Raw genomic sequence first — 23,160 nt, 5'->3', positions numbered from 1 at the left:
CAAGCACCTAAAGTCAGTTCCGGATCAGCCGGGCTGTGGCTCGTATGTTGGTTTGCGTGCAGCCAGCAGCAACAGCCTGGTTGATCAGGCTCTGATCCACCAGGAGGCCTGGTCTCAGACCGGGCCGCGGGGGCGTTGACCCCCGGAACTCTCTCCAGGTAAACTCCAGGTAAGTTCGATGTTCGCTATTTCTCTGACCATTGACTCCCTATGCATTTCAGATATATTGGCCTCTTTTAGCCTATCTGTTATTCTTTTTCGTCGCCTATAAACCGAGCGCCTGTCTCTTTCTATTTTACATCTGCTCCTCCTTTTTCTTAAAGGAATAAGCCTTGAGCTTACATCGAGTGCCACCAAGTTAATCTGTTCTAGGCATAAGTTGGGGTCTGTGTTGCTTAGTCTATCTTCCCAGCTTATATCGGTTATGACTTGGTTTACTTGGTCCCACTTTGTTTTTGTTATTGAAGTTGAATTTGGTGAATGCTCCCTCATGACTAATCTCATTATGTCGGTCTGGGGCTCCGCGCATACATGTCTGAACCTCAATTATGTTGTGATCTGAGTATATTGTTTTTGATATGGTGACATTTCTTATCAGATCATCATTGTTAGTGAAGATGAGGTCCAGTGTATTCTTCAGTCTAGTAGGCTCTATTATTTGCTGGTTTAAGTTGAATTTTGAGCAGAGATTTAAAAGCTCGTGTGTGTGTGAGTTCTTGTAAGAGCTGCCTCCTGGTGTTATTACTGCAACAACATTATTTGTTATATTCCTCCATTTTAGGTGCCTTAAGTTGAAATCCCCCAGGAGCAAGATGTTGGAGGCAGGAGCTGGCAGATTTTCCAGACAGTGGTCAATTTTTAACAGCTGTTCCTGGAACTGCTAGATTACCACAATGACTAAGTTTTGGTTCTCGATCTTTACTGCTAAAACTTCCACTACATCATTTGAGGCAATAAGCAGTTCTGTGAAAACAAGTGACTCTGCGATATACAGGCTAACCCCCCCTCCTTTTTTTTTTGCTTGTTCACTCTGTCGCATCTGTATATGTTTTAACCTTGGATCCATATTTCGTTGTCCAAGTGATCCTTTATGTGAGTCTCTGTGTAAGCCGCGAGCATTGCATTTGCCTCTGCAAGCAGTTCACGGATGAAAGGTATTTTGTTGTTCGTTCTGGCTTTAGACCACGTATATTTGCAAAGAAGAATGTCATCGGACTGGTGGTATTGGTGGTATTGAGGGGGCTCTTTTTCCGGCATTAGTATCTGTATCTGTTGGTTTGGAGGCCATCGACTGTGGTTCCACTCCAGGAATGACTGGATTTGGATTTGTTGTGATAGTTGTTGTTGTAGTTGTTGTGATAGTTGTTGTGGTAGATGTGGTAGTTGTTGTGGTAGTTATTGTGATAGTTGTGATAGTGGTTGTGGCCGTTGTTGTGGAAGTTGTTGTGGTAGTTGTGGTCGTAGTTACTGTGGTTGTTGTTGCATTAGTAGTTGTGGTTGTTGTAGTAGTTGTTGTGGAAGTTGTTGCGATAGTTGTTTTGGTAGTTTTAGTAGTAGTAGTAGTTGTGTTAGTTGTTGTGGTAGTTGTTGTGGTAGTTGTGGTGGCAGTTGTTGTGGTAGTTGCTGTGATAGTTATTGTGGTAGTTGTTGTGGTAGTAGTTATGGTAGTTGTTGTGGTAGTTTTTGTCGTACTAGTTGTGGTAGTTGTTGTGGTAGTCGCTGTGGTTGTTGCTGTGATAGTTATTGTGGTAGTTGTGGTAGTTGTTAGGGTGGTAGTTGTTGTGGTAGTAGTTGTGGTAGTTGTTGTGGTAGATGTTGGGATAGTTGTTGGGGTGGTAGATGTTGTGTTAGTAATTGTGAAAGTTGTTGGGGTATGGTTTCACCAATACATTTTTCCTTGCAGGCATTTTAAATGAATTCTTGTTAATTGACCAGTTTTACCCAAGGACACACGATGGTGTGGCTGACTCTAGGTTAATTTCATTCTAGTCCCTGTTTGTTGTACTGGTTCAACGAGAGTATTTTATATTATTGTGACCACGAACAAGTGGTATTGAACAATAACAACACTGCACTTGCCACACCATCATGTGTCCTTGGGTAGAGAGTACAACATCCAGTTCCGCTGGATGTGCTACTCTTAAGGATCGTATGGTCCAGTGGATAAGGGTGTCATGAGTTTTCGCCCACCATGAGGCAGGCCAAAGCAGCATGGATTCGAGTCCTTGGCCAGTGCAGTGTTGTTATTGATATATATATATATATATATATATATATATATATATATATATATATATATATATATATATATATATATATATATATATATATATATATATATATATATATGTACAGTGGACCCTCGACTAACGCTATTAATCCGTTCCTGAGAGCTCATCGTTAGTCAAAATAATCGTTCGTCAAGTTAATTTTCCCCATAAGAAATAATGGAAATCAAATTAATCCGTGCAAGACACCCAAAAGTATTGAAAACAAAAATTAACACATGAAATATTAATTTTAATACACACAAACTGAAGAAGACATGCACAGTTACATGACACTTACCTTTATTGAAGATCTGGTGATGATTGATGGGATGGGAAGAGGGGAGTGTGTTGATGGTCTTAGTGTTTAGAAGGGGAATCCCCTTCCATTAGGACTTGAGGTGGCAAGTCCTTTTTCGGGGTTACTTCCCTTCTTTTAATGCCACTAGGACCAGCTTGAGAGTCACTGGACCTCTGTCGCACAACATATCTGCCCATAGAGGCCTGTACCTCCCGTTCCTTTATGACATTCCTAACGTGTTTCACAACATTGTCAGTGTCACCATTAAACACTTGTTCAGGTTTCAGTTCTTCACTGTCTATGTACTCCTTGAATTCCTGCACATATTTTTCAGCTGTTTTTTGGTCCGAACTGGCAGCCTCACCATGCCTTATCACACTATATATGCCACTACGATTCTTAAATCTCTCAAACCAACCTTTGCTGGCCTTAAATTCACTCACATCACCACTAGTTGCTGGCATTTTTCTAATTAAATAGTCATGCAACTTCCTAGCCTTTTCACATATGATCGCTTGAGAGATGCTATCTCCTGCTATCTGTTTTTCGTTTATCCATACCAATAACAGTCTCTCAACATCTTCTATCACTTGCGATCTCAGTTTCGAAAACATAGTTGCACCTTTGGCAAGAACAGCTTCCTTGATTGCCGTTTTCTTGGCCACAATAGTAGCGATGGTTGATTGGGGTTTTGTGTACAGCCTGGCCAGCTCAGAGACATGCACTCCACTTTCATACATAGCAATGATCTCTTTCTTCATATCCATAGTAATTCTCACCCTTTTTGCTGTAGGGTTGGCACTAGAAGCTTTCTTGGGGCCCATGGTGACTTATTTTGCAGGTGCAATCACTAAAAAGGCTGTGATAATATGAAATGTTCCGATTGTATGCTTGGAAGCGACCGCGGTGGCTGGCTGGCTTGTAAACGTTGGCCAGAAGTGGACGCGTCTCAGACGGAAGGAATAGTGTTGGTCGAGTTTTTTAGCGCTAATCGAGGCAAAATTTTTGCGATAAAATGTATCGCTAGTCAGATTTATCGTTAATCGATGACATTGCTGGTCGAGGGTCCACTGTATATAATATATATATATAATATATAAAATACATATATATATATATATATATATATATATATATATATATATATATATATATATATATATATATATATATATATATATATATATATATATATATATATATATATATGTCGTGCCGAATAGGCAGAACTTGCGATCTTGGCTTAAATAGCAACGTTCATCTTGCCATATTGGACAAATGAAAATTTGTGTATGCAATAATTTCGCCAAAATCATTCTGAACCTAACGAAAAAAAATATATTTCACTGTGTTTGTTTAGTATAAAATTATTGTAAACAAATCTAAAATATATTTAGTTGGGTTAGGCTAAAATAAATTGTTCTTGTTATAATAAGGTTAGGTAAGTTTTCTAAGTTCCTTTTGGTGCAAAATTATACATTTTTACATTAACATTAATGAAAAAACATATCTTTAAACGTATAAGAGAAATTTTTAGAAAGGACTTAATTTTAAAAGAGTTCTTGCTAATTGACTAGTTTTACATATTCGGCACGACATATATATATATATATATATATATATATATATATATATATATATATATATATATATATATATATATATATATATATATATATATATATATATATATATATATATATATACATATATATATATATATATATATATATATATATATATATATTTATGTATTTATATATATATATATATATATATATATATATATATATATATATATATATATATATATACATACATATACATATATATATATATATATATATATATATATATATATATATATATATATATATATATATATATATATATATATATATATATACACACTGCCTAATAATGTGTGTGATATTTTCAAGGTCCCATGCACTCTTTGCCCACTCCCATACATTGGTCAGACAGGTACACTTCTAGAGACCAGATTATCCCAACACCAGTACTCAGGACACGCCAAGTGTCGAATGCAATGTTTAACCATGTCAGCTTGTGCAATCACTCATCAGGGTGGGCTGCCGCCCAGATCACTGTACCCAATAGTTCCATCATGGAAAGAAACATAACTGGGTCCTCTCTCTTCAAACATGACAGGAATCCTTTACTTTATATTACATACGTTGCTGCCATCTACTCAGATCATGGCTAAGTTGCTGTCATCTGGCTGGTTTAACTATGCAAGTCTTCTTTCTCTTGTAAATTCTCTTTAATGTTATGTAAAATATTTTTCCAATGCTCTGATCCGCAGGAGCACAACATCTCCAAGAATGAGAAAGACTTCATGACCTCGTCTAATGGGCCCGAGAACCAGGTGAAGCTGCCTAGTCCTGATTACCGACCTATCGCTGGTATCCTCTACGCCCGATTTGCTATCACATTCATCGCCGTATTAATGGAGGCTATACTCATCCCTCTGGTGATGGACCAGTATGCCTGGTCGGAGAACAGGGCCATGGTCGGGATGGCGATTGCTGTGAGTGTCGCTGGAGTGTTGAACATCATTATGTACTTTTTAAGTGGTGTATTATCCAGGAAGTTCGACGAGAGGTTGCTCGCCTTGCTTCTAGGATTGTTGCCTATGATGGTGGGTCTCTTCCTCTTCATCCCATGGGGCCATGGCGTCATCCCCATGCAGCACTGTGACCAGGTTAATGTGACAGATGCTGTTCCGTCCACCACCCAGACAGTGCAGATGCAGCAGCTGAGTCAGTACCAAGCGGGAATGTTAGCTGACGATGCCGATGATGACGAACACTGTTCAGAGGGCTGTCCTCCCATCCAGGAATGGTGCTACAACACTCCCCAGTTACCGGGAATTCAGCTTATTATCGCCTTCATCATTGCCATAGTGGGTTTCCCGGTAGCACAGGGCATTCTACTGGGTATATTCTCTAAAATCCTTGGCCCCAGGCCCCAGGGACTTTGGATGGGTGTTGTAGGAACCGCTGGCAGCATTTCCCGTATAATCGGCCCTATCATTGTCACCTACATATACGAGGAGTTTGGCACCAGATGGTGCTTCGGGATACTCTCCTTGATTAACGCAGTGGCACTTGTTGAACTGGCACTTCTATATCGTCGTTTAATTCCAATGAAGTTGCCAAATAGGGAAATTAATGCTTATGACGGACCAGCATCTCCAGAACACTCCAGCTAGTGTGGGTGTGTACTGGCCTAGTTGTGGTTGCAGAGGTTGAGTCACAGCTCCTGGCCCCACCTCTACACTGGCCGCTACTCGGTCACTCTTCAGGCTCTATGAGCTTTATCTTACCTCCTCTTAAAGATATGTATGGATCCTACCTCCACTACATCACTACCCAGACTATTCCACTTCCTGACAACTCTGTGGCTGAAAAAATACTTCCTAACATCCCTGTGATTCATCTGAGTCTTCAACTTCCAACTGTACACTGTACACAGTGTACAGGGTCCTGAATAACTCTTTATTTAGATGTCGGAATATTGTTCTTAGGTTCGTCATTCGCCCGTATACCTAAGAACACCATTCCGACATCTCTGTGTGTGTTTATATATATATATATATATATATATATATATATATATATATATATATATATATATATATATATATGCAATAAGATCACAGTGAACAGGTGATTTCAAAATATGCAAGACAACCACTCTGAAAGAATAGAGAAATTCCAAGCGCTTTCGTGACTACTCACATTATTAATGTGAGTAGTCACGAAAGCACTTGGAATTTCTCTATTCTTTCAGAGTGGTTGTCTTGCACATATATATATATATATATATATATATATATATATATATATATATATATATATATATATATATATATATATATATATATATATATATATATATATATATATATATATATTCCTTCAGATCCTGTTATGGCATGATTAAAGGATGGGTAAAATCCTGGGTAGACATGTGGCATCCTGGGCATAAATTTTATAGGCTGCCATTTTGATTTGTCTTATAAGTGAAGTGGCTAGTTTTGAACTAAATAATTTTTTGTACTTTTCATTATAGCTATACCAAATCTGACAAGATTTTTGTATTCCTCACAAAATTTCCTGTAAGACTATTTGTATTCTTTTGAGACCTTTAACTGTGATTATTCAAGGAAGAAACAAAATAGATGTGAATAGAAGAGAACGTGTTGAAATACGAGCATTTATTACCATATATAAAGAACAGAGAATTACAATTTACTCACAGAATTTACTGATCCTTTTCAGTCCTTTATACATGTTCTTGATTGTCTCAAAGCTTTTTGCATTTGCAAAAAAGTCGTACAATGAACAATGGTTATGCAACACCGTCATTGTTTTGTAGGACAACTCTTGCAAGTACAAGTAAGACTCACATCTTCAGGTAGCTTGAGTACACTATGTACAATGATCTACGTAAGTAACCTCTCAGTGAAGGTAAGTGTATGGTAAACTATGCAAGTTTTGTTCACTAGCTTTGGTCATCATGTCTATGAGCATCAAATGTCTTTCACACCGAGCTTGTTTGTTGAGCCTTCACTAAGCATTCTGGTGCACCGTGAGCTGGTGGCAAATGCTCTCACTTCACACGGTGAGAAATCGGGTTCGATTCCCGGCGAAGGGGTGTAAACATTGAACGTGTTTCCTTACACCGGTTGTCACTCTGTCTGACTTTTTTGGGTTATCCTAGGTTCTCTATACATATGCTGCTATGTATGATAATTCTATGTAACTGTATTTGTGTATACCTGAATAAACTTACTTACTTACTTATGTCCATCCATCAACGGACGGACACGGCAGCGGCACCGGCAACAGGAACCTTGTCCTCTATTTTTACTTCTACCTGAGGTTCCCAGCAGCCCAGTGATGGCCTAATCAAGACCCAAATAACACTAACATGTGTGGATACCCAGAATGATATAAATCAACTGCAGAAATCACCCAAAAGTACACAAATTACCAACTAATAGGACTCGCATTACCACCTACCCCGCTGCCACTGAAGTAATACTCCACAACATTCGCCCACCACCCATCGCCTACTATTCACTCGAAGCCACAGCCAATGGACAAGGGTCAGAGCAATAAAAGAAGATCCAGTAACCAGCTAAGGACTCCTAACATCAAAGGTGAAACCAGTAATAACATGAGGAAAACTTGTGGTGCTGGCAGCCAGGACACAACCCTCCTCACCCACCGGCACCACAACACACGACAAACAACAACAAACATGGCCGCCGCCACAGTCCAAGATAACTCCTTCCCAGGATTTGATGTCAAGAAGATCACCGACCCAGAAATAGCTAAACTCCTTACGATTCAGAACCAAACGATCACCAAACTAACTTGTGGAAATTTATTTGGTCCCTAAAGTTCCACAGGACAGATACAGCATACAAAGGGGTCCCAGCATGGCCGTTATGGAACGGCTGAGCTGGGTGGCCCTTACACCCAACCCTAAATACAAACATTCTCTCCTGAGTTGGCGCGGATGGATGGTAGGCACTTATTAATTTATAGATTTACCCTTCAGGGAAGAAGTAGGTAGGTTTACTGTTTGTACACTAATATTAGGATTATTGAGGCAACTGAAGATAATAATAATGTAGACCTAAGACCTTAACATAGGTAGTAATAGGCCAATAATGTAGGCAAGCACTAGGTTAAGTTAGCTAGGGAGAACTGGCAGCCCTAGTTTGAATGACGAGGCATGGGTCTGGAAGAGACCAGCTCATTCTTCTCAGACCAGACATCACCTGGACAACACGTGCCATGATCGGCAGACGGCGCCCCCCACGTGTCTTCGCATATGAGACCTGGGGAAATCTGGTAGAGGCACCTCGATGTACTGTAGATGACCTCCTCTGTCAGGCCCATACAGTAAGACAAGACCTCCACTTTTTCTCGTAGGATTCTGGCCAGTGTCTGGGGAAAATTGTGAGTTGAACTGTGGGCCTGTGTGCAGCCAGCAGTGTATGCCCAGTATGTACCAGTGTCTCTTGTCTACCTAGAAGCTAGTGTCTGTGTCTGCATAGTCGTACTAGGGGATACACACCCCCTTGGATATAAGAATTTCTGAGGAGAAGGCAGGTCACTAATAACAATTGAATATTGCAGGATTAAGGCTCCCGGTTGCAAGTGGTTTCTGAGGGGAAGTCCAAAGGGGCTAAGCTTAGGGAGGTTGAAGATCAGGATATATGCTGCAACACCAAGTAAGTTAGTCCTTTATACGTGCATGTAGGCGAGTTTCTTGCAACTTCAGTCATTTATGAAAATCTGTCCTATAAGGCACTTGTGAGGCTGAGGTACCGACCTCAGAGCTTGGTGTCAACAGAGCTTGCCAGGGTAGGTGACTCACTTGGAGGCAGTCCAGACAAATTTTCACATAACTCAAGAAATGCAGGAACTAAAAGCTAGCAATGCAGATTACCTCAGTAATGGTGAAGCTGGAGGTGCTGTCCTGGGAGACAGTAATGGTGAAGCTGGAGGTGCTGTCCTGGGAGACAGTAATGGTGAAGCTGGAGGTGCTGTCCTGGGAGACAGTAATGGTGAAGCTGGAGGTGCTGTCCTGGGAGACAGTAATGGTGAAGCTGGAGGTGCTGTCCTGGGAGACAGTAATGGTGAAGCTGGAGGTGCTGTCCTGGGAGACAGTAATGGTGAAGCTGGAGACAGGAGGGGGACAGGAGCCGTAGTGGGGAAACAAGTGTAGTCAAAGATAAGATAAAACCAATATTGCAAACTAGAAATACCACAGGAAATAGCAAACAAGAGGACTCCACTAGCTATAGTGAGGATATATTACCAAAAACAACTGGTGGGAGCTCCATTGTTGGTGCTAGGGAGGATAGGAATAAGACAGGGAAACGTGCACCAACAGGGAATACAGTCACAGAAATCCAAGGCAAATGGAAACCAAGCCTGTGCACATACTATGCACTTGGTATCTGCAGACATAGGAAATCTGGAAAAACAGACGGGACGTGCAACTATGACCACCCTAGAAAATGCCATGCCCTTATGACAACAGGAAAATGCAAACTCCCTTCCTGTAAGCTTTTTCACCCTGAAATGTGTACCTCTTCAGTACAGGAAAGACTGTGCTATAACTTAAATTGACAGGCACACCATCTAAAGGGTACAAAAAGATACAAAACATCCAGGCCATGGGAGAACCTGGGTAGCCACAGCCACTCAAGAGGGAGAGGTTTTTTAGTGCCAGGAACGAAAAAAAACTGGTAGGAAATGGCAGAAATCGTACACCAAATCCAGTCATTCCTGGAGTGGAACCACAGTCGATAGCCTCCACTCCAAACCAACAGATACAGATACTAATGCCGGAGAAAAAATCCCCCCCCCCCAGTACCAACAATACCACCAGTCCGATGACATTCTTCTTTGCAAATATACAGGGTCTAAAGCCAGCAACAAACAACAAAATACCTTTCATCCGTGGACTGCTTGCAGAGGCAAAGGCAATGTTCGCGGCTTTCACTGAGACCCACATGAAGGATCACTTGGACAACGAAATATGGATCCCAGGTTACAACCTATACAGATGTGACAGAGTAAACAGGCAAAAGGGGGGGGTTGGCCTGTACATTGCAGAGTCACTTGTTTGCACAGAACTGCTAAATGCCTCAAATGATGTAGTGGAAGTTTTAGCAGTAAAGGTCGAGAACCAAAACCTAGTCATTGTGGTAGTCTACAAGCCTCCGGATGCAACATCCCAGCAATTCCAGGAACAGCTGTTAAAAATTGACCACTATCTGGAAAATCTTCCAGCTCCTGCACCCAACATCTTGCTCCTGGGGGATTTCAACTTAAGGCACCTAAAATGGAGGAATATAGCAAATAATATTGTTGCAGTAATAACACCAGGAGGCAACTCTGATGAAAACTCACACTCACACGAGCTTTTAAATCTCTGCACAAAATTCAATTTAAACCAGCAAATAATAGAGCCTACTAGACTGGAGAATACACTAGACCTCATCTGCACTAACAATGATGATCTGATAAGAAATGTCACCACATCAAAAACAATATACTCAGATCACAACATAATTGAGGTTCAGACATGTATGCGCGGAGCCCCAGACCGACATAATGAGATTAGTCACGAGGGAGCATTCACCAAATTCAACTTCAATAACAAAAACATAAAGTGGGACCAAGTAAACCAAGTCCTAACCGATATAAGCTGGGAAGATATACTAAGCAACACAGACCCCAACTTATGCCTAGAACAGATTAACTTGGTGGCACTCGATGTATGCACAAGGCTTATTCCTCTAAGAAAAAGGAAGAGTAGATGTAAAATAGAAAGAGACAGGCGCTCCCTTTACAGGCGATGGAAAAGAATAACAGAGTGGCTAAAAGAGGTCAATATATCTGAAATGCGTAGGGAGACACTGGTCAGAGAAATAGCAAGCATCGAACTCAAGCTAAAGGAATCTTATAGGAGTCAGGAATCGAGGGAAGAACTAAAAGCCATAAATGAAATCGAAAGAAATCCAAAGTATTTCTTTTCCTATGCCAAATCAAAGTCGAGAACAACGTCCAGTAATGGGGCACCACTTAAACAAGATGGGTCCTACACAGATGACAGCAAGGAATTGAGTTAGCTACTCAAGTCCCAATATGACTCAGTTTTTAGCAAGCCGCTAACCAGACTGAGAGGCGAATATCAAAATGAATTTTTTATGAGAGAGCCACAAAATTTGGTTAACACAAGCCTATCCGATGTTATCCTGACGCCAAATGACTTCGAACAGGCGATAAATGACATGCCCATGCACTCTGCCCCAGGGCCAGACTCATGGAACTCCGTGTTCATCAAGAACTGCAAAAAGCCCCTATCACGAGCCTTTACCATCCTATGGAGAGGGAGCATGGACACGGGGGTCGTCCCACAGTTACTAAAAACAACAGACACAGCCCCACTCCACAAAGGGGGCAGTAAAGCAACAACAATGAACTACAGACCGATAGCACTAACATCCCATATCATAAAAATCTTTGAAAGAGTCCTAAGAAGCTAGATCACCACCCATCTAGAAACCCATCAGTTACACAACTCAGGGCAACATGGGTTTAGAACAGGTCGCTCTTGTCTGTCTCAACTATTGGATCACTACGACAAGGTCCTAGATGCACTAGAAGACGAAAAGAATGCAGATGTAATATATACAGACTTTGCAAAAGCCTTCGACAAGTGTCGCCATGGCGTAATAGCGCACAAAATGCGTGCTAAAGGAATAACAGGAAAAGTCGGTCGATGGATCTATAATTTCCTCACTAACAGAACACAGAGAGTAGTAATCAACAGAGTAAAGTCCGAGGCAGCTACGGTGAAAAGCTTTGTTCCACAAGGCACAGTACTCGCTCTCATCTTGTTCCTCATCCTCATATCCGACATAGACAAGGATGTCAGCCACAGCACAGTGATGACACCCGAATCTGCATGACAGTGTCTTCCATTGCAGACACTGCAAGGCTCCAGGCGGACATCAACCAAATTTCTCAGTGGGCTGCAGAAAACAATATGAAATTCAACGATGAGAAATTTCAATTACTCAGATATGGTAAACACGAGGAAATTAAATCTTCATCAGAGTACAAAACAAATTCTGGCCACAAAATAGAGCGAAACACCAACGTCAAAGACCTGGGAGTGATCATGTCGGAGGATCTCACCTTCAAGGACCATAACATTGTATCAATCGCATCTGCTAGAAAAATGACAGGATGGATAATGAAAACCTTCAAAACTAGGGAGGCCAAGCCCATGATGACACTCTTCAGGTCACTTGTTCTATCTAGGCTGGAATATTGCTGCACGCTAACAGCACCTTTCAAGGCAGGTAAAATTGCTGACCTAGAAAATGTACAGAGAACCTTTACGGCGCACATAACGGAGATAAAACACCTCAATTACTGGGAGCGCTTGAGGTTCCTAAACCTGTATTCCCTGGAACGTAGGCGGGAGAGATACATGATTATATACACCTAGAAAATCCTAGAGAGACTAGTACCAAACTTGCACACGAAAATCACTCACTACGAAAGCAAAAGACTTGGCAGACGATGCAACATCCCCCCAATGAAAAGCAGGGGTGTCACTAGCACGTTAAGAGACCATACAATAAGTGTCAGGGGCCCGAGACTGTTCAACTGCCTCCCAGCATACATAAGGGGGATTACCAACAGACCCCTGGCAGTCTTCAAGCTGGCACTGGACAAGCACCTAAAGTCGGTTCCTGACCAGCCGGGCTGTGGCTCGTACGTTGGTTTGCGTGCAGCCAGCAGTAACAGCCTGGTTGATTAGGCTCTGATCAACCAGGAGGCCTGGTCACAGACCGGGCCGCAGGGGCGTTGACCTCCGGAACTCTCTCCAGGTAAACTCCAGGTATATATATTTTTTTATTATTATTATCACACTGGCCGATTCCCACCAAGGCAGGGTGGCCCGAAAAAGAAAAACTTTCACCATCATTCACTCCATCACTGTCTTGCCAGAAGGGTGCTTTACACTGCAGTTTTTAAACTGCAACATTAACACCCCTCCTTCAGAGTGCAGGCACTGTACTTCCCATCTCCAGGACTCAAGTCCGGCCTGCCGGTTTCCCTGAACCCCTTCATAAATGTTACTTTGCTCACACTCCAACAGCACGTCAAGTATCAAAAACCATCTGTCTCCATTCACTCCTATCAAACACGCTCACGCATGCCTGCTGGAAGTCCAAGCCCCTCGCACACAAAACCTCCTTTACCCCTTCTCTCCAACCTTTCCTAGGCCGAACCCTACCCCGCCTTCCTTCCACTACAGACTGATACACTCTTGAAGTCATTCTGTTTCGCTCCATTCTCTCTACATGTCCGAACCACCTCAACAACCCTTCCTCAGCCCTCTGGACAACAGTTTTGATAATCCCGCACCTCCTCCTAACTTCCAAACTACGAATTCTCTGCATTATATTCACACCACACATTGCCCTCAGACATGACATCTCCACTGCCTCCAGCCTTCTCCTCGCTGCAACATTCATCACCCATGCTTCACACCCATATAAGAGCGTTGGTAAAACTATACTCTCATACATTCCCCTCTTTGCCTCCAAGGACAAAGTTCTTTGTCTCCACAGACTCCTAAGTGCACCACTCACTCTTTTCCCCTCATCAATTCTATGATTCACCTCATCTTTCATAGACCCATCCGCTGACACGTCCACTCCCAAATATCTGAATACATTCACCTCCTCCATACTCTCTCCCTCCAATCTGATATTCAATATATATGTACATATATATATATATGTCGTGCCGAATAGGCAGAACTTGCGATCTTGACTTAAATAGCAACGTTCATCTTGCCATATAAGACAAGCGAAAATTTGTGTATGCAATAATTTCGCCAAAATCATTCTGAACCTAGCGAAAAAAATATATTTGATTGTGTTTGTTTAGTATTAAATTATTGTAAACGTATTCAAAATATATTTAGGTAAGACACATATGCAACAGTTAGGTATCTTTATTTCGAAACGTTTCGCCTACACAGTAAGCTTCTTCAGTCGAGTACAGAAAAGTTGATAGAAGCAGAAGATACTTGAAGACGATGTAATCAGTCCATCACCCTTAAAGTTTTGAGGTGGTCAGTCCCTCAGTCTGGAGAAGAGCATTGTTCCGTTGTCTGAAACAATATGAAGTTGAAGTGACAGAATGGGGCCTTATATAGTGCCAGGAGGTGAGACGTAGGTTGCTTTGGGAGGGCAGGTCCCTCTCAAACCCAGCCGTTCTCACTAGTAGAGGTTGTCGAAGTTGATGGTCTGTACCATCACTTTAAGGGTGATGGACTGATTACATCGTCTTCAAGTATCTTCTGCTTCTATCAACTTTTCTGTACTCGACTGAAGAAGCCTATATATATCTCAGTTTATATACACTGAGAGGCGTATGTCTCTTAGTGTATAAATAATGAGAGATTTGTATATCTTGATAGTTTACATTAGTCACTATTTTAAGAGTTACAGTATTCTTGACTAATGTTGTAAAAGTGACATGCAGCCTTAATGACCCTCCTACAGTAGGTATATTTGAAACCCCATTAGCCAACCAACCAGTCTTAATAACCCACATGCAGTAGATAGATTTGAAGCCCCATTAACCAGTAAACCAGCCTTAATAACCCACATGTAGCAGACACTTGCAACCCCATTAACCAGTAAACCAGTCTTAATAACCCACATATAACAGACACTTGTAACCCCATTAACCAGTAAACCAGCCTTAATAACCCACATGCAGTAGATAGATTTGAAGCCCCATTAACCAGTAAACCAGTCTTAATAACCCACACGTAGCAGACACTTGCAACCCCATTAACCAGTAAACCAGCCTTAATAACCCACATATAGCAGACACTTGCAACCTCATTAACCAGTAAACCAGCCTTAATAATAACCCACATGTAGCAGAAACTTGTAACCCCATTAACCAGCAAACCAGTCTTAATAACCCACATGAAGCAGACACTTGCAACCTCATTAACCAGCAAACCAGTCTTAATAACCCACATGAAGCAGACACTTGTAACCCCATTAACCAGCCATTCTTCCATCAAGATAAGACAACCACTGACCATTTTCTTGTTTTTCAGTGAAGAACGTTGGAGTCTGGGTGACCGGACCATTCTCCATAACCAGGAAATTTCTCTGGCCGGACGGAACCAGTGTCAACATGCGCCAGGTCATGGGTACGACGTGGGACCACGACTCATTCTGTCTCTATATCACTTCTAACATAGAGTTCCCGTTCTCTCTAGGCTACTGCAATCACTTTAAGAGAGTTCTATGTAAAGTGAGAAAGAGTTAAGTAACTCCCAGGAGCCCATGGTGAACTGAAGGACGTCCTTCACGCTATAGAGCTGAACTGAAGGACGTCCTTCACGCTACAGAGCTGAACTGAAGGACGTCCTTCACGCTATAGAGCTGAACTGAAGGACGTCCTTCACGCTACAGAGCTGAACTGAAGGACGTCCTTCACGCTACAGAGGTGAACTGAAGGACGTCCTTCACGCTACAGAGCTGAACTGAAGGACGTCCTTCACGCTACAGAGGTGAACTGAAGGACGTCCTTCACGCTACAGAGATGAACTGAAGGACGTCCTTCACACTGCAGAGGTGAACTGAAGGACGTCCTTCACGCTACAGAGATGAACTGAAGGACGTCCTTCACACTACAGAGGTGAACTGAAGGACGTCCTTCACGCTACAGAGATGAACTGAAGGACGTCCTTCACACTGCAGAGGTGAACTGAAGGACGTCCTTCACGTTACAGAGGTGAACTGAAGGACGTCCTTCACGCTACAGAGGTGAACTGAAGGACGTCCTTCACGCTACAGAGGTGAACTGAAGGACGTCCTTCACGCTACAGAGGTGAACTGAAGGACGTCCTTCACGCTACAGAGCTGAACCGAAGGACGTCCTTCTCGCTACAAAGGTGAACTGAAGGACCTCCTTCACGCTACAAAGGTGAACTGAAGCTCTTTCTTCATTACCTTTGTAACTTGGTCATGATTCCGACCAGATCTACCTGGAGTTCATTACCCCAGATTCATTATGTATCTCTGTAATCTTCTGACATATTAAACTAATAACAAAATACAGAATGTCATTCTTCACTTAATTAGCGTTGTGTTATCTTGTGTGTTGTTTAGTGTTTTTTAAGATGATAAGAATTAGTTTAGTACAAAAAATGGCATTTGATGATAACAGAAGCAGCAGGTTATGTGGAGACTAGAGTGCTTGCACTCAGTCAGGACTGATCGCTCAGTGTTACTACACACTACTAGAGTAGTTGTACTCAGAGGTGATCACACACTACTAGAAACTGCTTGTACTCAGCCAGTGTTCACTCAGCATTACTACACACTACTAGAGAGTGCTTGCACTCAGCCAGTGTTCACTCAGCATTACTACACACTACTAGAGAGTGCTTGCACTCAGCCAGTGTTCACTCAGCATTACTACACACTACTAGAGAGTGCTTGTACTCAGCCGGTGTTCACTCAGCACTGCACTAACACACTCCTGAGGATTCCCACAGCTCAGATATTCTCAGTAAGCATTTATCAGCATATTTTCACAGTTCTACCATGCGCTAAACCCGTTTGAGCTTTTAAATTTCCAGTGTGACGAGGACATTTACAGACGCACTCGAAAAGAGTACTAAAACACGTAACAAAGGTAGAGTGAACCCTTGTTTACAAAGGTTCTCCTAAGAGGGGTTTTCAATTTCCAACTGTGGACCCTTGTTCCTGTGTTCCATCTCTGAAACATTCAATCCCTGTCCACCCTGTCAGTTCCTCGGTATTTTATACGTCGTTATCATATCTCCCCTATCCCTCCTATCCTCTAGTATCATCAGGTTAAGTTCCCTTAATCTCTTCTCGTAAGACATACCTCTCAGTTCCGGGACTAGTCAAGAATTTAGAGAAAGTGCAAAAGTTTGCAGTTGCAAACTTTTGCACTTTCTCTAAATTCTTGACGTGTTTGACCAGGTGTGGGTTCCATACTGGTGCTGCATACTCCAGTATGGGCCTAAATGACTCCTTTCTCCGATGACTATATGCTATTCTCAGGTTTGCCAGGCGCCCATACGCTGCAGTAGTTATTTAAGTGATGTGGGCCTCAGGAACATGCTCTGTATAATGCTTACCCCAAGATCCTTTTCTTTAAGTGAAGTTTGCAGCCTTTGCTTCCTTAACTTGTACTTCATCTGCGATCTTCTTTCTCCTTCCCCAATCTTCATGACTTTGCACTTGCTGGGGTTTATCTCCAGGAGACAGTTGCTGTACCAGGCTTGCAGCCTGTCCAGATCCCTTTGTGGTCATCAAACCTATCTCCACCTTATTTAATCTGTTTCTACTCTAATTCTGGTAAGAGCTTGCAGGAGTGAGTGACCAGTATCTAACAGTGTGCAGAGACTAGAATCTGACAACATGCATCCACAATAAGTGAGGACTTGCGTTGGTGGCAGCGGGGCGATGACAAGTTGCCAGTTGCTGATCTGTTGTCTTACACATAGGCCTTGTAAAACTATTTTGAAAATCCTTCACCCGTGATAGTTATATCCATTTATGCTTGTACATCCCGCGCTCCTCGAGTGTTTTCACTTTTCACTTTTGGTAGAATACATTTCACATTCGGTAAGCTACACTTTTTATTTATAATGTCACACAACCTGTTATGACGTCACCACTTCAAGAAGGCCTACTCCTGCCACCTTCCCTAGTTATATATTTTTTTCTTTTCTCCCTTTACTTATTAACTTTTTCACTCTCACTGTAGCTGTCCCACATTTCACTTATTAACCAACCTCTCATAACTCTTGAACACCTTTTCTTACACTCGGTTTGATCTTTGTATATTTGTAACTGTGTGGCAACAGGTGCCCACTAGACCCCTAACGAATTGGCACTTTGAAGTTTTTGTGGAAAATACTGTATATATTTTCCAGAAATTCAGTATTTATATGTAAATAGATAGCCATACTGTATTTAATAATATTTATGTCATAGAAAACAGAAAGCCTGTGTCTGCGCAGAGGAGACTCGCCATCTTGGTTTTGAATTGAATAGAACGTTAGAGTGAATGGGAAGAATTTTTCGTGCTCTAGAGGATAAAATTGGGCTGACACCTCTCAAATAGGAGGCGAAATTGTTGGAGGTGCATTCCTGCATAATTTGAGTATCAGGTGACTGGACAACACAGCTCCAGGAACCTCAGATAAGTCTGTTTATGTTTAATTCTGGCCAGTAATTTCATAAATTTAGACAGTGAGGTTTTCTGGGTATAATACACAATCTCCAGTCAAATTGGTGAGTGATATTAAGATATATTTTCCTTCTGTTATGCAATTGTGTATATATATATATATATAACCATTTATTTTTAATATACAGTCCACAAATTTATATATTTACCAGCATTCCTGGTGTATGTATATTTCATTTAATTAATAGGCCCAGAGCAACTTGTGGATATGACAGTGGTAGGTATCGAAGGGGGACATTTTTTGTGACCTAAGTGTCCCAAATTCCTACTTGTCTAACTGATAAATAATAGTTATCATTGTTCATTTACTGTTACGTATATAATTATACATCCAAGTAAATGCAATTTTCCACAGTTTTGTTGAATGATTTCAGGCTTCCTCTCGTCTTTTTTAACTAATAACTTTGTCACTCATAGGGTTGTTCACTGACGTTGTCACTACCACTGGTTGCTGCTAGCAGCTAATGCATGCCTTAAAAACACTTAGGTTCTCGGAGCCTTGTGACCCCACGTCTGCATTTGCCACTACCACTGTATGTGTATGTGTGTGTGTGTGTGTGTGTGTGTGTGTGTGTGTGTGTGTGTGTGTGTGTGTGTGTGTGTGTACACTCACCTAGTTGTACTCACCTAGTTGAGGTTGCAGGGGTCGCGTCCCAGCTCCTGGCCCCGCCTCTTCACTGGTCGCTACTAGGTCACTCTCCCTGAACCATGAGCTGTATCATATCTCTGCTTAAAGCTATGTATGGATCCTGCCTCCACTACATAGCTTCCCAAACTATTCCACTTTCAGACTACTCTGTGACTGAAGAAATACTTTCTAACATCCCTGTGATTCATCTGTGTCTTCAACTTCCTACTGTGTCCCCTTGTTGCTGTGTCCCATCTCTGGAACATTCTGTCATTGTCCACCTTGTCAATTCCTCTCAGTATTTTGTATGTCGTGTGTGTGTGAACGTGTGTGTGTGGGGGGGGGGGGAAGTGTGTGTGCCAGGGAATGTGAGACTGTGTCAGAGAGAATGTGTGCGGGTGTGAGAGAGTGTAAGAGTGAGAGAGATAGAGAGTGTTTGAGAAACGTGTGTGAGAAATAAAGAATGATAGATAGAGAGAGAAAGAAAGAGAGAAAGAGAGAAAGAGAAAGAAAGAGAAAGAGAGAGAGAAAGAGAGAGAGAAAGAGAGAAAGAGAGAAAGAGAGAGAAAGAGAGAGAAAGAGAGAGAGAGAAAGAGAGAGAAAGAGAGAGAAAGAACGAAAGAAAAAGAGAGAGAAAGAAAGAAAAAGAGAGAGAAAGAGAGAAAGAGAGAGAGAGAGAGAGAGAGAGAGAGAGAGAGAGAGAGAGAGAGAGAGAGAGAGAGAGAAAGAGAGAGAAAGAGAAAGAGAGAGAAAGAGAAAGAGAGAGAAAGAGAGAGAGAGAGAAAGAGAGAAAGAGAAAGAGAAAGAGAGAGAAAGAGTATATATTCAGATCCGTATTGATTAGGTTATCTTGCCAAGGTTTTAATCATTTATGACATGGATGACTTGTTCCCAGAGTATGTCTCTTTCACTGAAGTTGAAGTTGGTGAAGTCATCCTCATAACTGATCACATTATGCTGGTCAGGAACCCTGCACATGCATGTCTGTACCTCTGTTATGTTGTGATCTGAGTGTATTGTCTTTGATACTGTTATGTATTTTCCAGTCTTGTTGGCTCCACTATTTGCTGGCTTAAGATGAATTTGGTGCAGAGATTTAATAGGTGAAGTGTGTGAATTCTCTCACCTGAGCTGCCTCCTGGTGTTATCTCTGTTATAACATTATTTGCTACATTCTCCATTTTAGGTTTCTGAAGTTGAAATCCCCCAGTAGATTTTCCAGACAGTGGTCAATTTTCAAAAGCTGTTCCTGGAATTATTGGGAAGTTGTACCAGGAGATTTATATACAACCACAATTACAAGGTATTAATTTTCAGTCTTAACTGACAACCTGAACTTCAACTACATTATTTGTGGTGTTTAGTAGTTCCGAGCAAATGAATGACTGACATACAGGCCAACCTCCCCTTGTTGCCTGTATTTACTGTCGCTTCTGAATAACTTATAACCTGAGATCCATATTTCGTTGTCAAAGTGATCCTTTGTTTGGGTCTCTGTGAAAGCTGCAAAAATTGCACTGGACTCTGAGCAGTCCACTGAGGAAAGGTATTTTTATATTTGTTGATGGCTTTAGACCCTGTATATTAGCAAATACATATATTGTCGTGTTGAGGGGCTTTATTTGGCACTAATATCTGTTGTTCTGGAGTGGTGGACCACTCACTGTTGTTCTGGAGTGGTGGACCACTCAATGTTGTTCTGGAGTGGTGGACCACTCACTGTTGTTCTGGAGTGGTGGACCACTCACTGTTCTGAAGTGGTGGACCACTCACTGTTCTGAAGTGGTGGACCACTCACTGTTCTGGAGTGGTGGACCACTCACTGTTGTTCTGGAGTGGTGCCTCTTCAAGGGGGGCTCCTTGGCGTGGTGAAGAGGCTCTTGGTCTGAGGAATTAGACCTATCGGTCTTCTTCCTCAGACCGAACCTAATTACCCCCCAATCTCCCCTCCCCTATCCCATCCTCCCCTTTTTCCTTTCCTCCTCCTCCTCCCCACCCCTCCCTTTTGCCCTTCCTCTTTTTGTCCTTTGGGATTTCTCCCACAGGCGCGCTAGTTCCTAGGTAGGGGAAAGGATACTGGGGTCCATCCCATTCCGTTGAGGTTCTTAGCGGTGGCGTAGTTTGCCGTGGAATCTGGATAGCCTGGGGATGTCCCGATCCCTCTCCGGTATCCCGGAGTAGCTTTGGGTGTCTTTCGGGCGACGAGTGTATCTCTGGAAGCCACCTTTCGGATTCTGGGGGTGGTGGCCGAAGGAGGTATGCTTTGTGGCGGATATCCGGCCGCCCTTTCTTTTGTCCACCGAGGTAGCTCGGCAGATGTGAGGTTGCTATCCGGATTGTTAGTTTACTAGCATGATGGGTAGGGTATGGCACGGGTTCCATGCTGCATCTGCACTACTTGCGGTGCTGAGGTCCTCTTGGGCGCGGAGGGAGATTTCTGGCCCTTTCATTCCTCCTAGGAACTATCCCTCCCCGGTCCCCCCTTTTTTTTATTCTTTTTTTTATTTTTATTTTCTTTTCTTCTTTCTTTTTTTCTTAAAAACAAAAAGAAAGAAGTAACCTAACCATGGCAGCCCTAGTCCATGAACCTGGTACCCCCGGGCCCCTTCTTGATAACGCACCCTGTTCTGACCCTGCCTCGTCTTTGGACCACTCTTCAGACATTCCTCATGCCTCTGTACCTATTGCCGGTGCTGTTTCCTCACCCGCTTCAGGTACTGAGGCCTCGACTGACTCCTTCAATTTATCGGACCTTCGCTCTCCTCTGACTATGCTTCCGGCCTCTCCCTCTACGGTGCGGCAATTTTCAAATCGCCGACCCGTTCCACGTCGGACCAACTCTGGTCCCACGCCTAAACGCCAACGACAATTACCTGCTGATGATACTTCTCCACCTTCTCGTTCTTCTCAGAAACGATCGACACGTCCTTCACTACCTTTCCACGCTCAGTTTCAGACTGAACAATGGACTAAATTCTTCACTTTACGACCAACTTCCTCTACTGCCTATCTTTCTGACCATAGTATTGGCAAGGCACTCCTACGCCATGTTGGTAAAGATATTTCTTTTCATGCTCTTAAGAGCGGTACGTGCATCATTACCGTACAGAATGCTACCCAGGCTCATGAGCTCTCTCGTCTTTCCCATATCGATACTGTTCCTGTCACTCTTGAAAAACATCATTCCCTCAATTCTTGTAGTGGTACCATCATTCTGCCCCATACCATAGTTCAACAAAATTTCCAGACATGTGGCACTGACATCCTAGAACAGCTGGAACTCCAAGATCTCCCAATCCTCAAGGTAGACACTTACGTTCTTCCTGCCCGTGGGCAGAGACGATACCCTAGCAATGTGGCTCGTTTAACTTTTGACACCCGAGAACTCCCATCCTCAGTTTATATAGCAGGACATCGGTTACAAGTTCAAAAGGTGATCCCTACACCACAACAGTGTAGAAATTGCTGGTGATTTGGCCATCCAGCGAAATATTGCAGATCTATCGCCGAATGCCCAGTCTGTGGTGCCGATGACCATTCTAATACGTCTTGCAATCGATCTCCCTCTTGCCTTAACTGTCATGAGGCTCACCCTTCGTACTCTCGCCGTTGTCAGGTCTATTTAAACGAGCGGGAAATCCGTTACCTCAAAGAGACAGGAGGTCTCCCTTATGCCATGGCAGTTTCTCATCTCCGCCTCCAAGGGAGACTCCCACGTGTTTCTTATTCCCGTGTTTCAAAACGTCCCCCCACTTCTGGTATCCCATCTTCTACACCCACCTCTGTGGTTACCTCTCCCATAATCACTCCTGTATCTAATCCTTTTGCTGTCCTCGGCTCAGACGTCCCTACTTCAATGCCTCAGTCTAATCTCGCTTCTTCGAGTTCTCTCTCACAAGCCTCAGTATCGACGAGACCTCGTACGACGCCTCCTCCCAATCGTCCATCTACTTCTCAAAAGTCAAAAAAAGGTCCGTTAACACCTCCTACCCACCTTCCACCTCCTCATTTTACCCTCCCTGTCTCTGTCCCTGGTTCTTCCCCTCTCACTGGCTCAGTTACAAGTGT

At 42.6% G+C, this 23,160-nt stretch overlaps 1 protein-coding gene across 6 annotated transcripts in view; it reads left to right on the top strand.

Moving 5' to 3' along the window:
• Positions 1-6,201, top strand: part of LOC128697053 (major facilitator superfamily domain-containing protein 8) — a 90,757-nt gene extending 84,556 nt beyond the window's left edge. For 3 of the 6 annotated variants that reach the window (XM_070095307.1, XM_070095305.1, XM_070095306.1), the window contains exon 8: positions 4,892-6,201. In XM_070095307.1, the coding sequence (XP_069951408.1) occupies positions 4,892-5,800 (909 nt within the window). In that variant the 3' untranslated portion in view covers positions 5,801-6,201. The remainder of the gene's footprint in view (positions 1-4,891) is intronic. The other 3 variants (XM_053788573.2, XM_053788574.2, XM_070095308.1) reach the window with 1 other exon arrangement.
• The last annotated feature ends 16,959 nt before the right edge of the window (positions 6,202-23,160 follow it).

The sequence above is a fragment of the Cherax quadricarinatus genome, chromosome 49 (genome assembly GCF_038502225.1).
Source record: "Cherax quadricarinatus isolate ZL_2023a chromosome 49, ASM3850222v1, whole genome shotgun sequence".
Taxonomy (NCBI): Eukaryota; Metazoa; Arthropoda; class Malacostraca; order Decapoda; family Parastacidae; genus Cherax; species Cherax quadricarinatus.
This window is presented reverse-complemented; position numbering and strand designations above follow the sequence as displayed.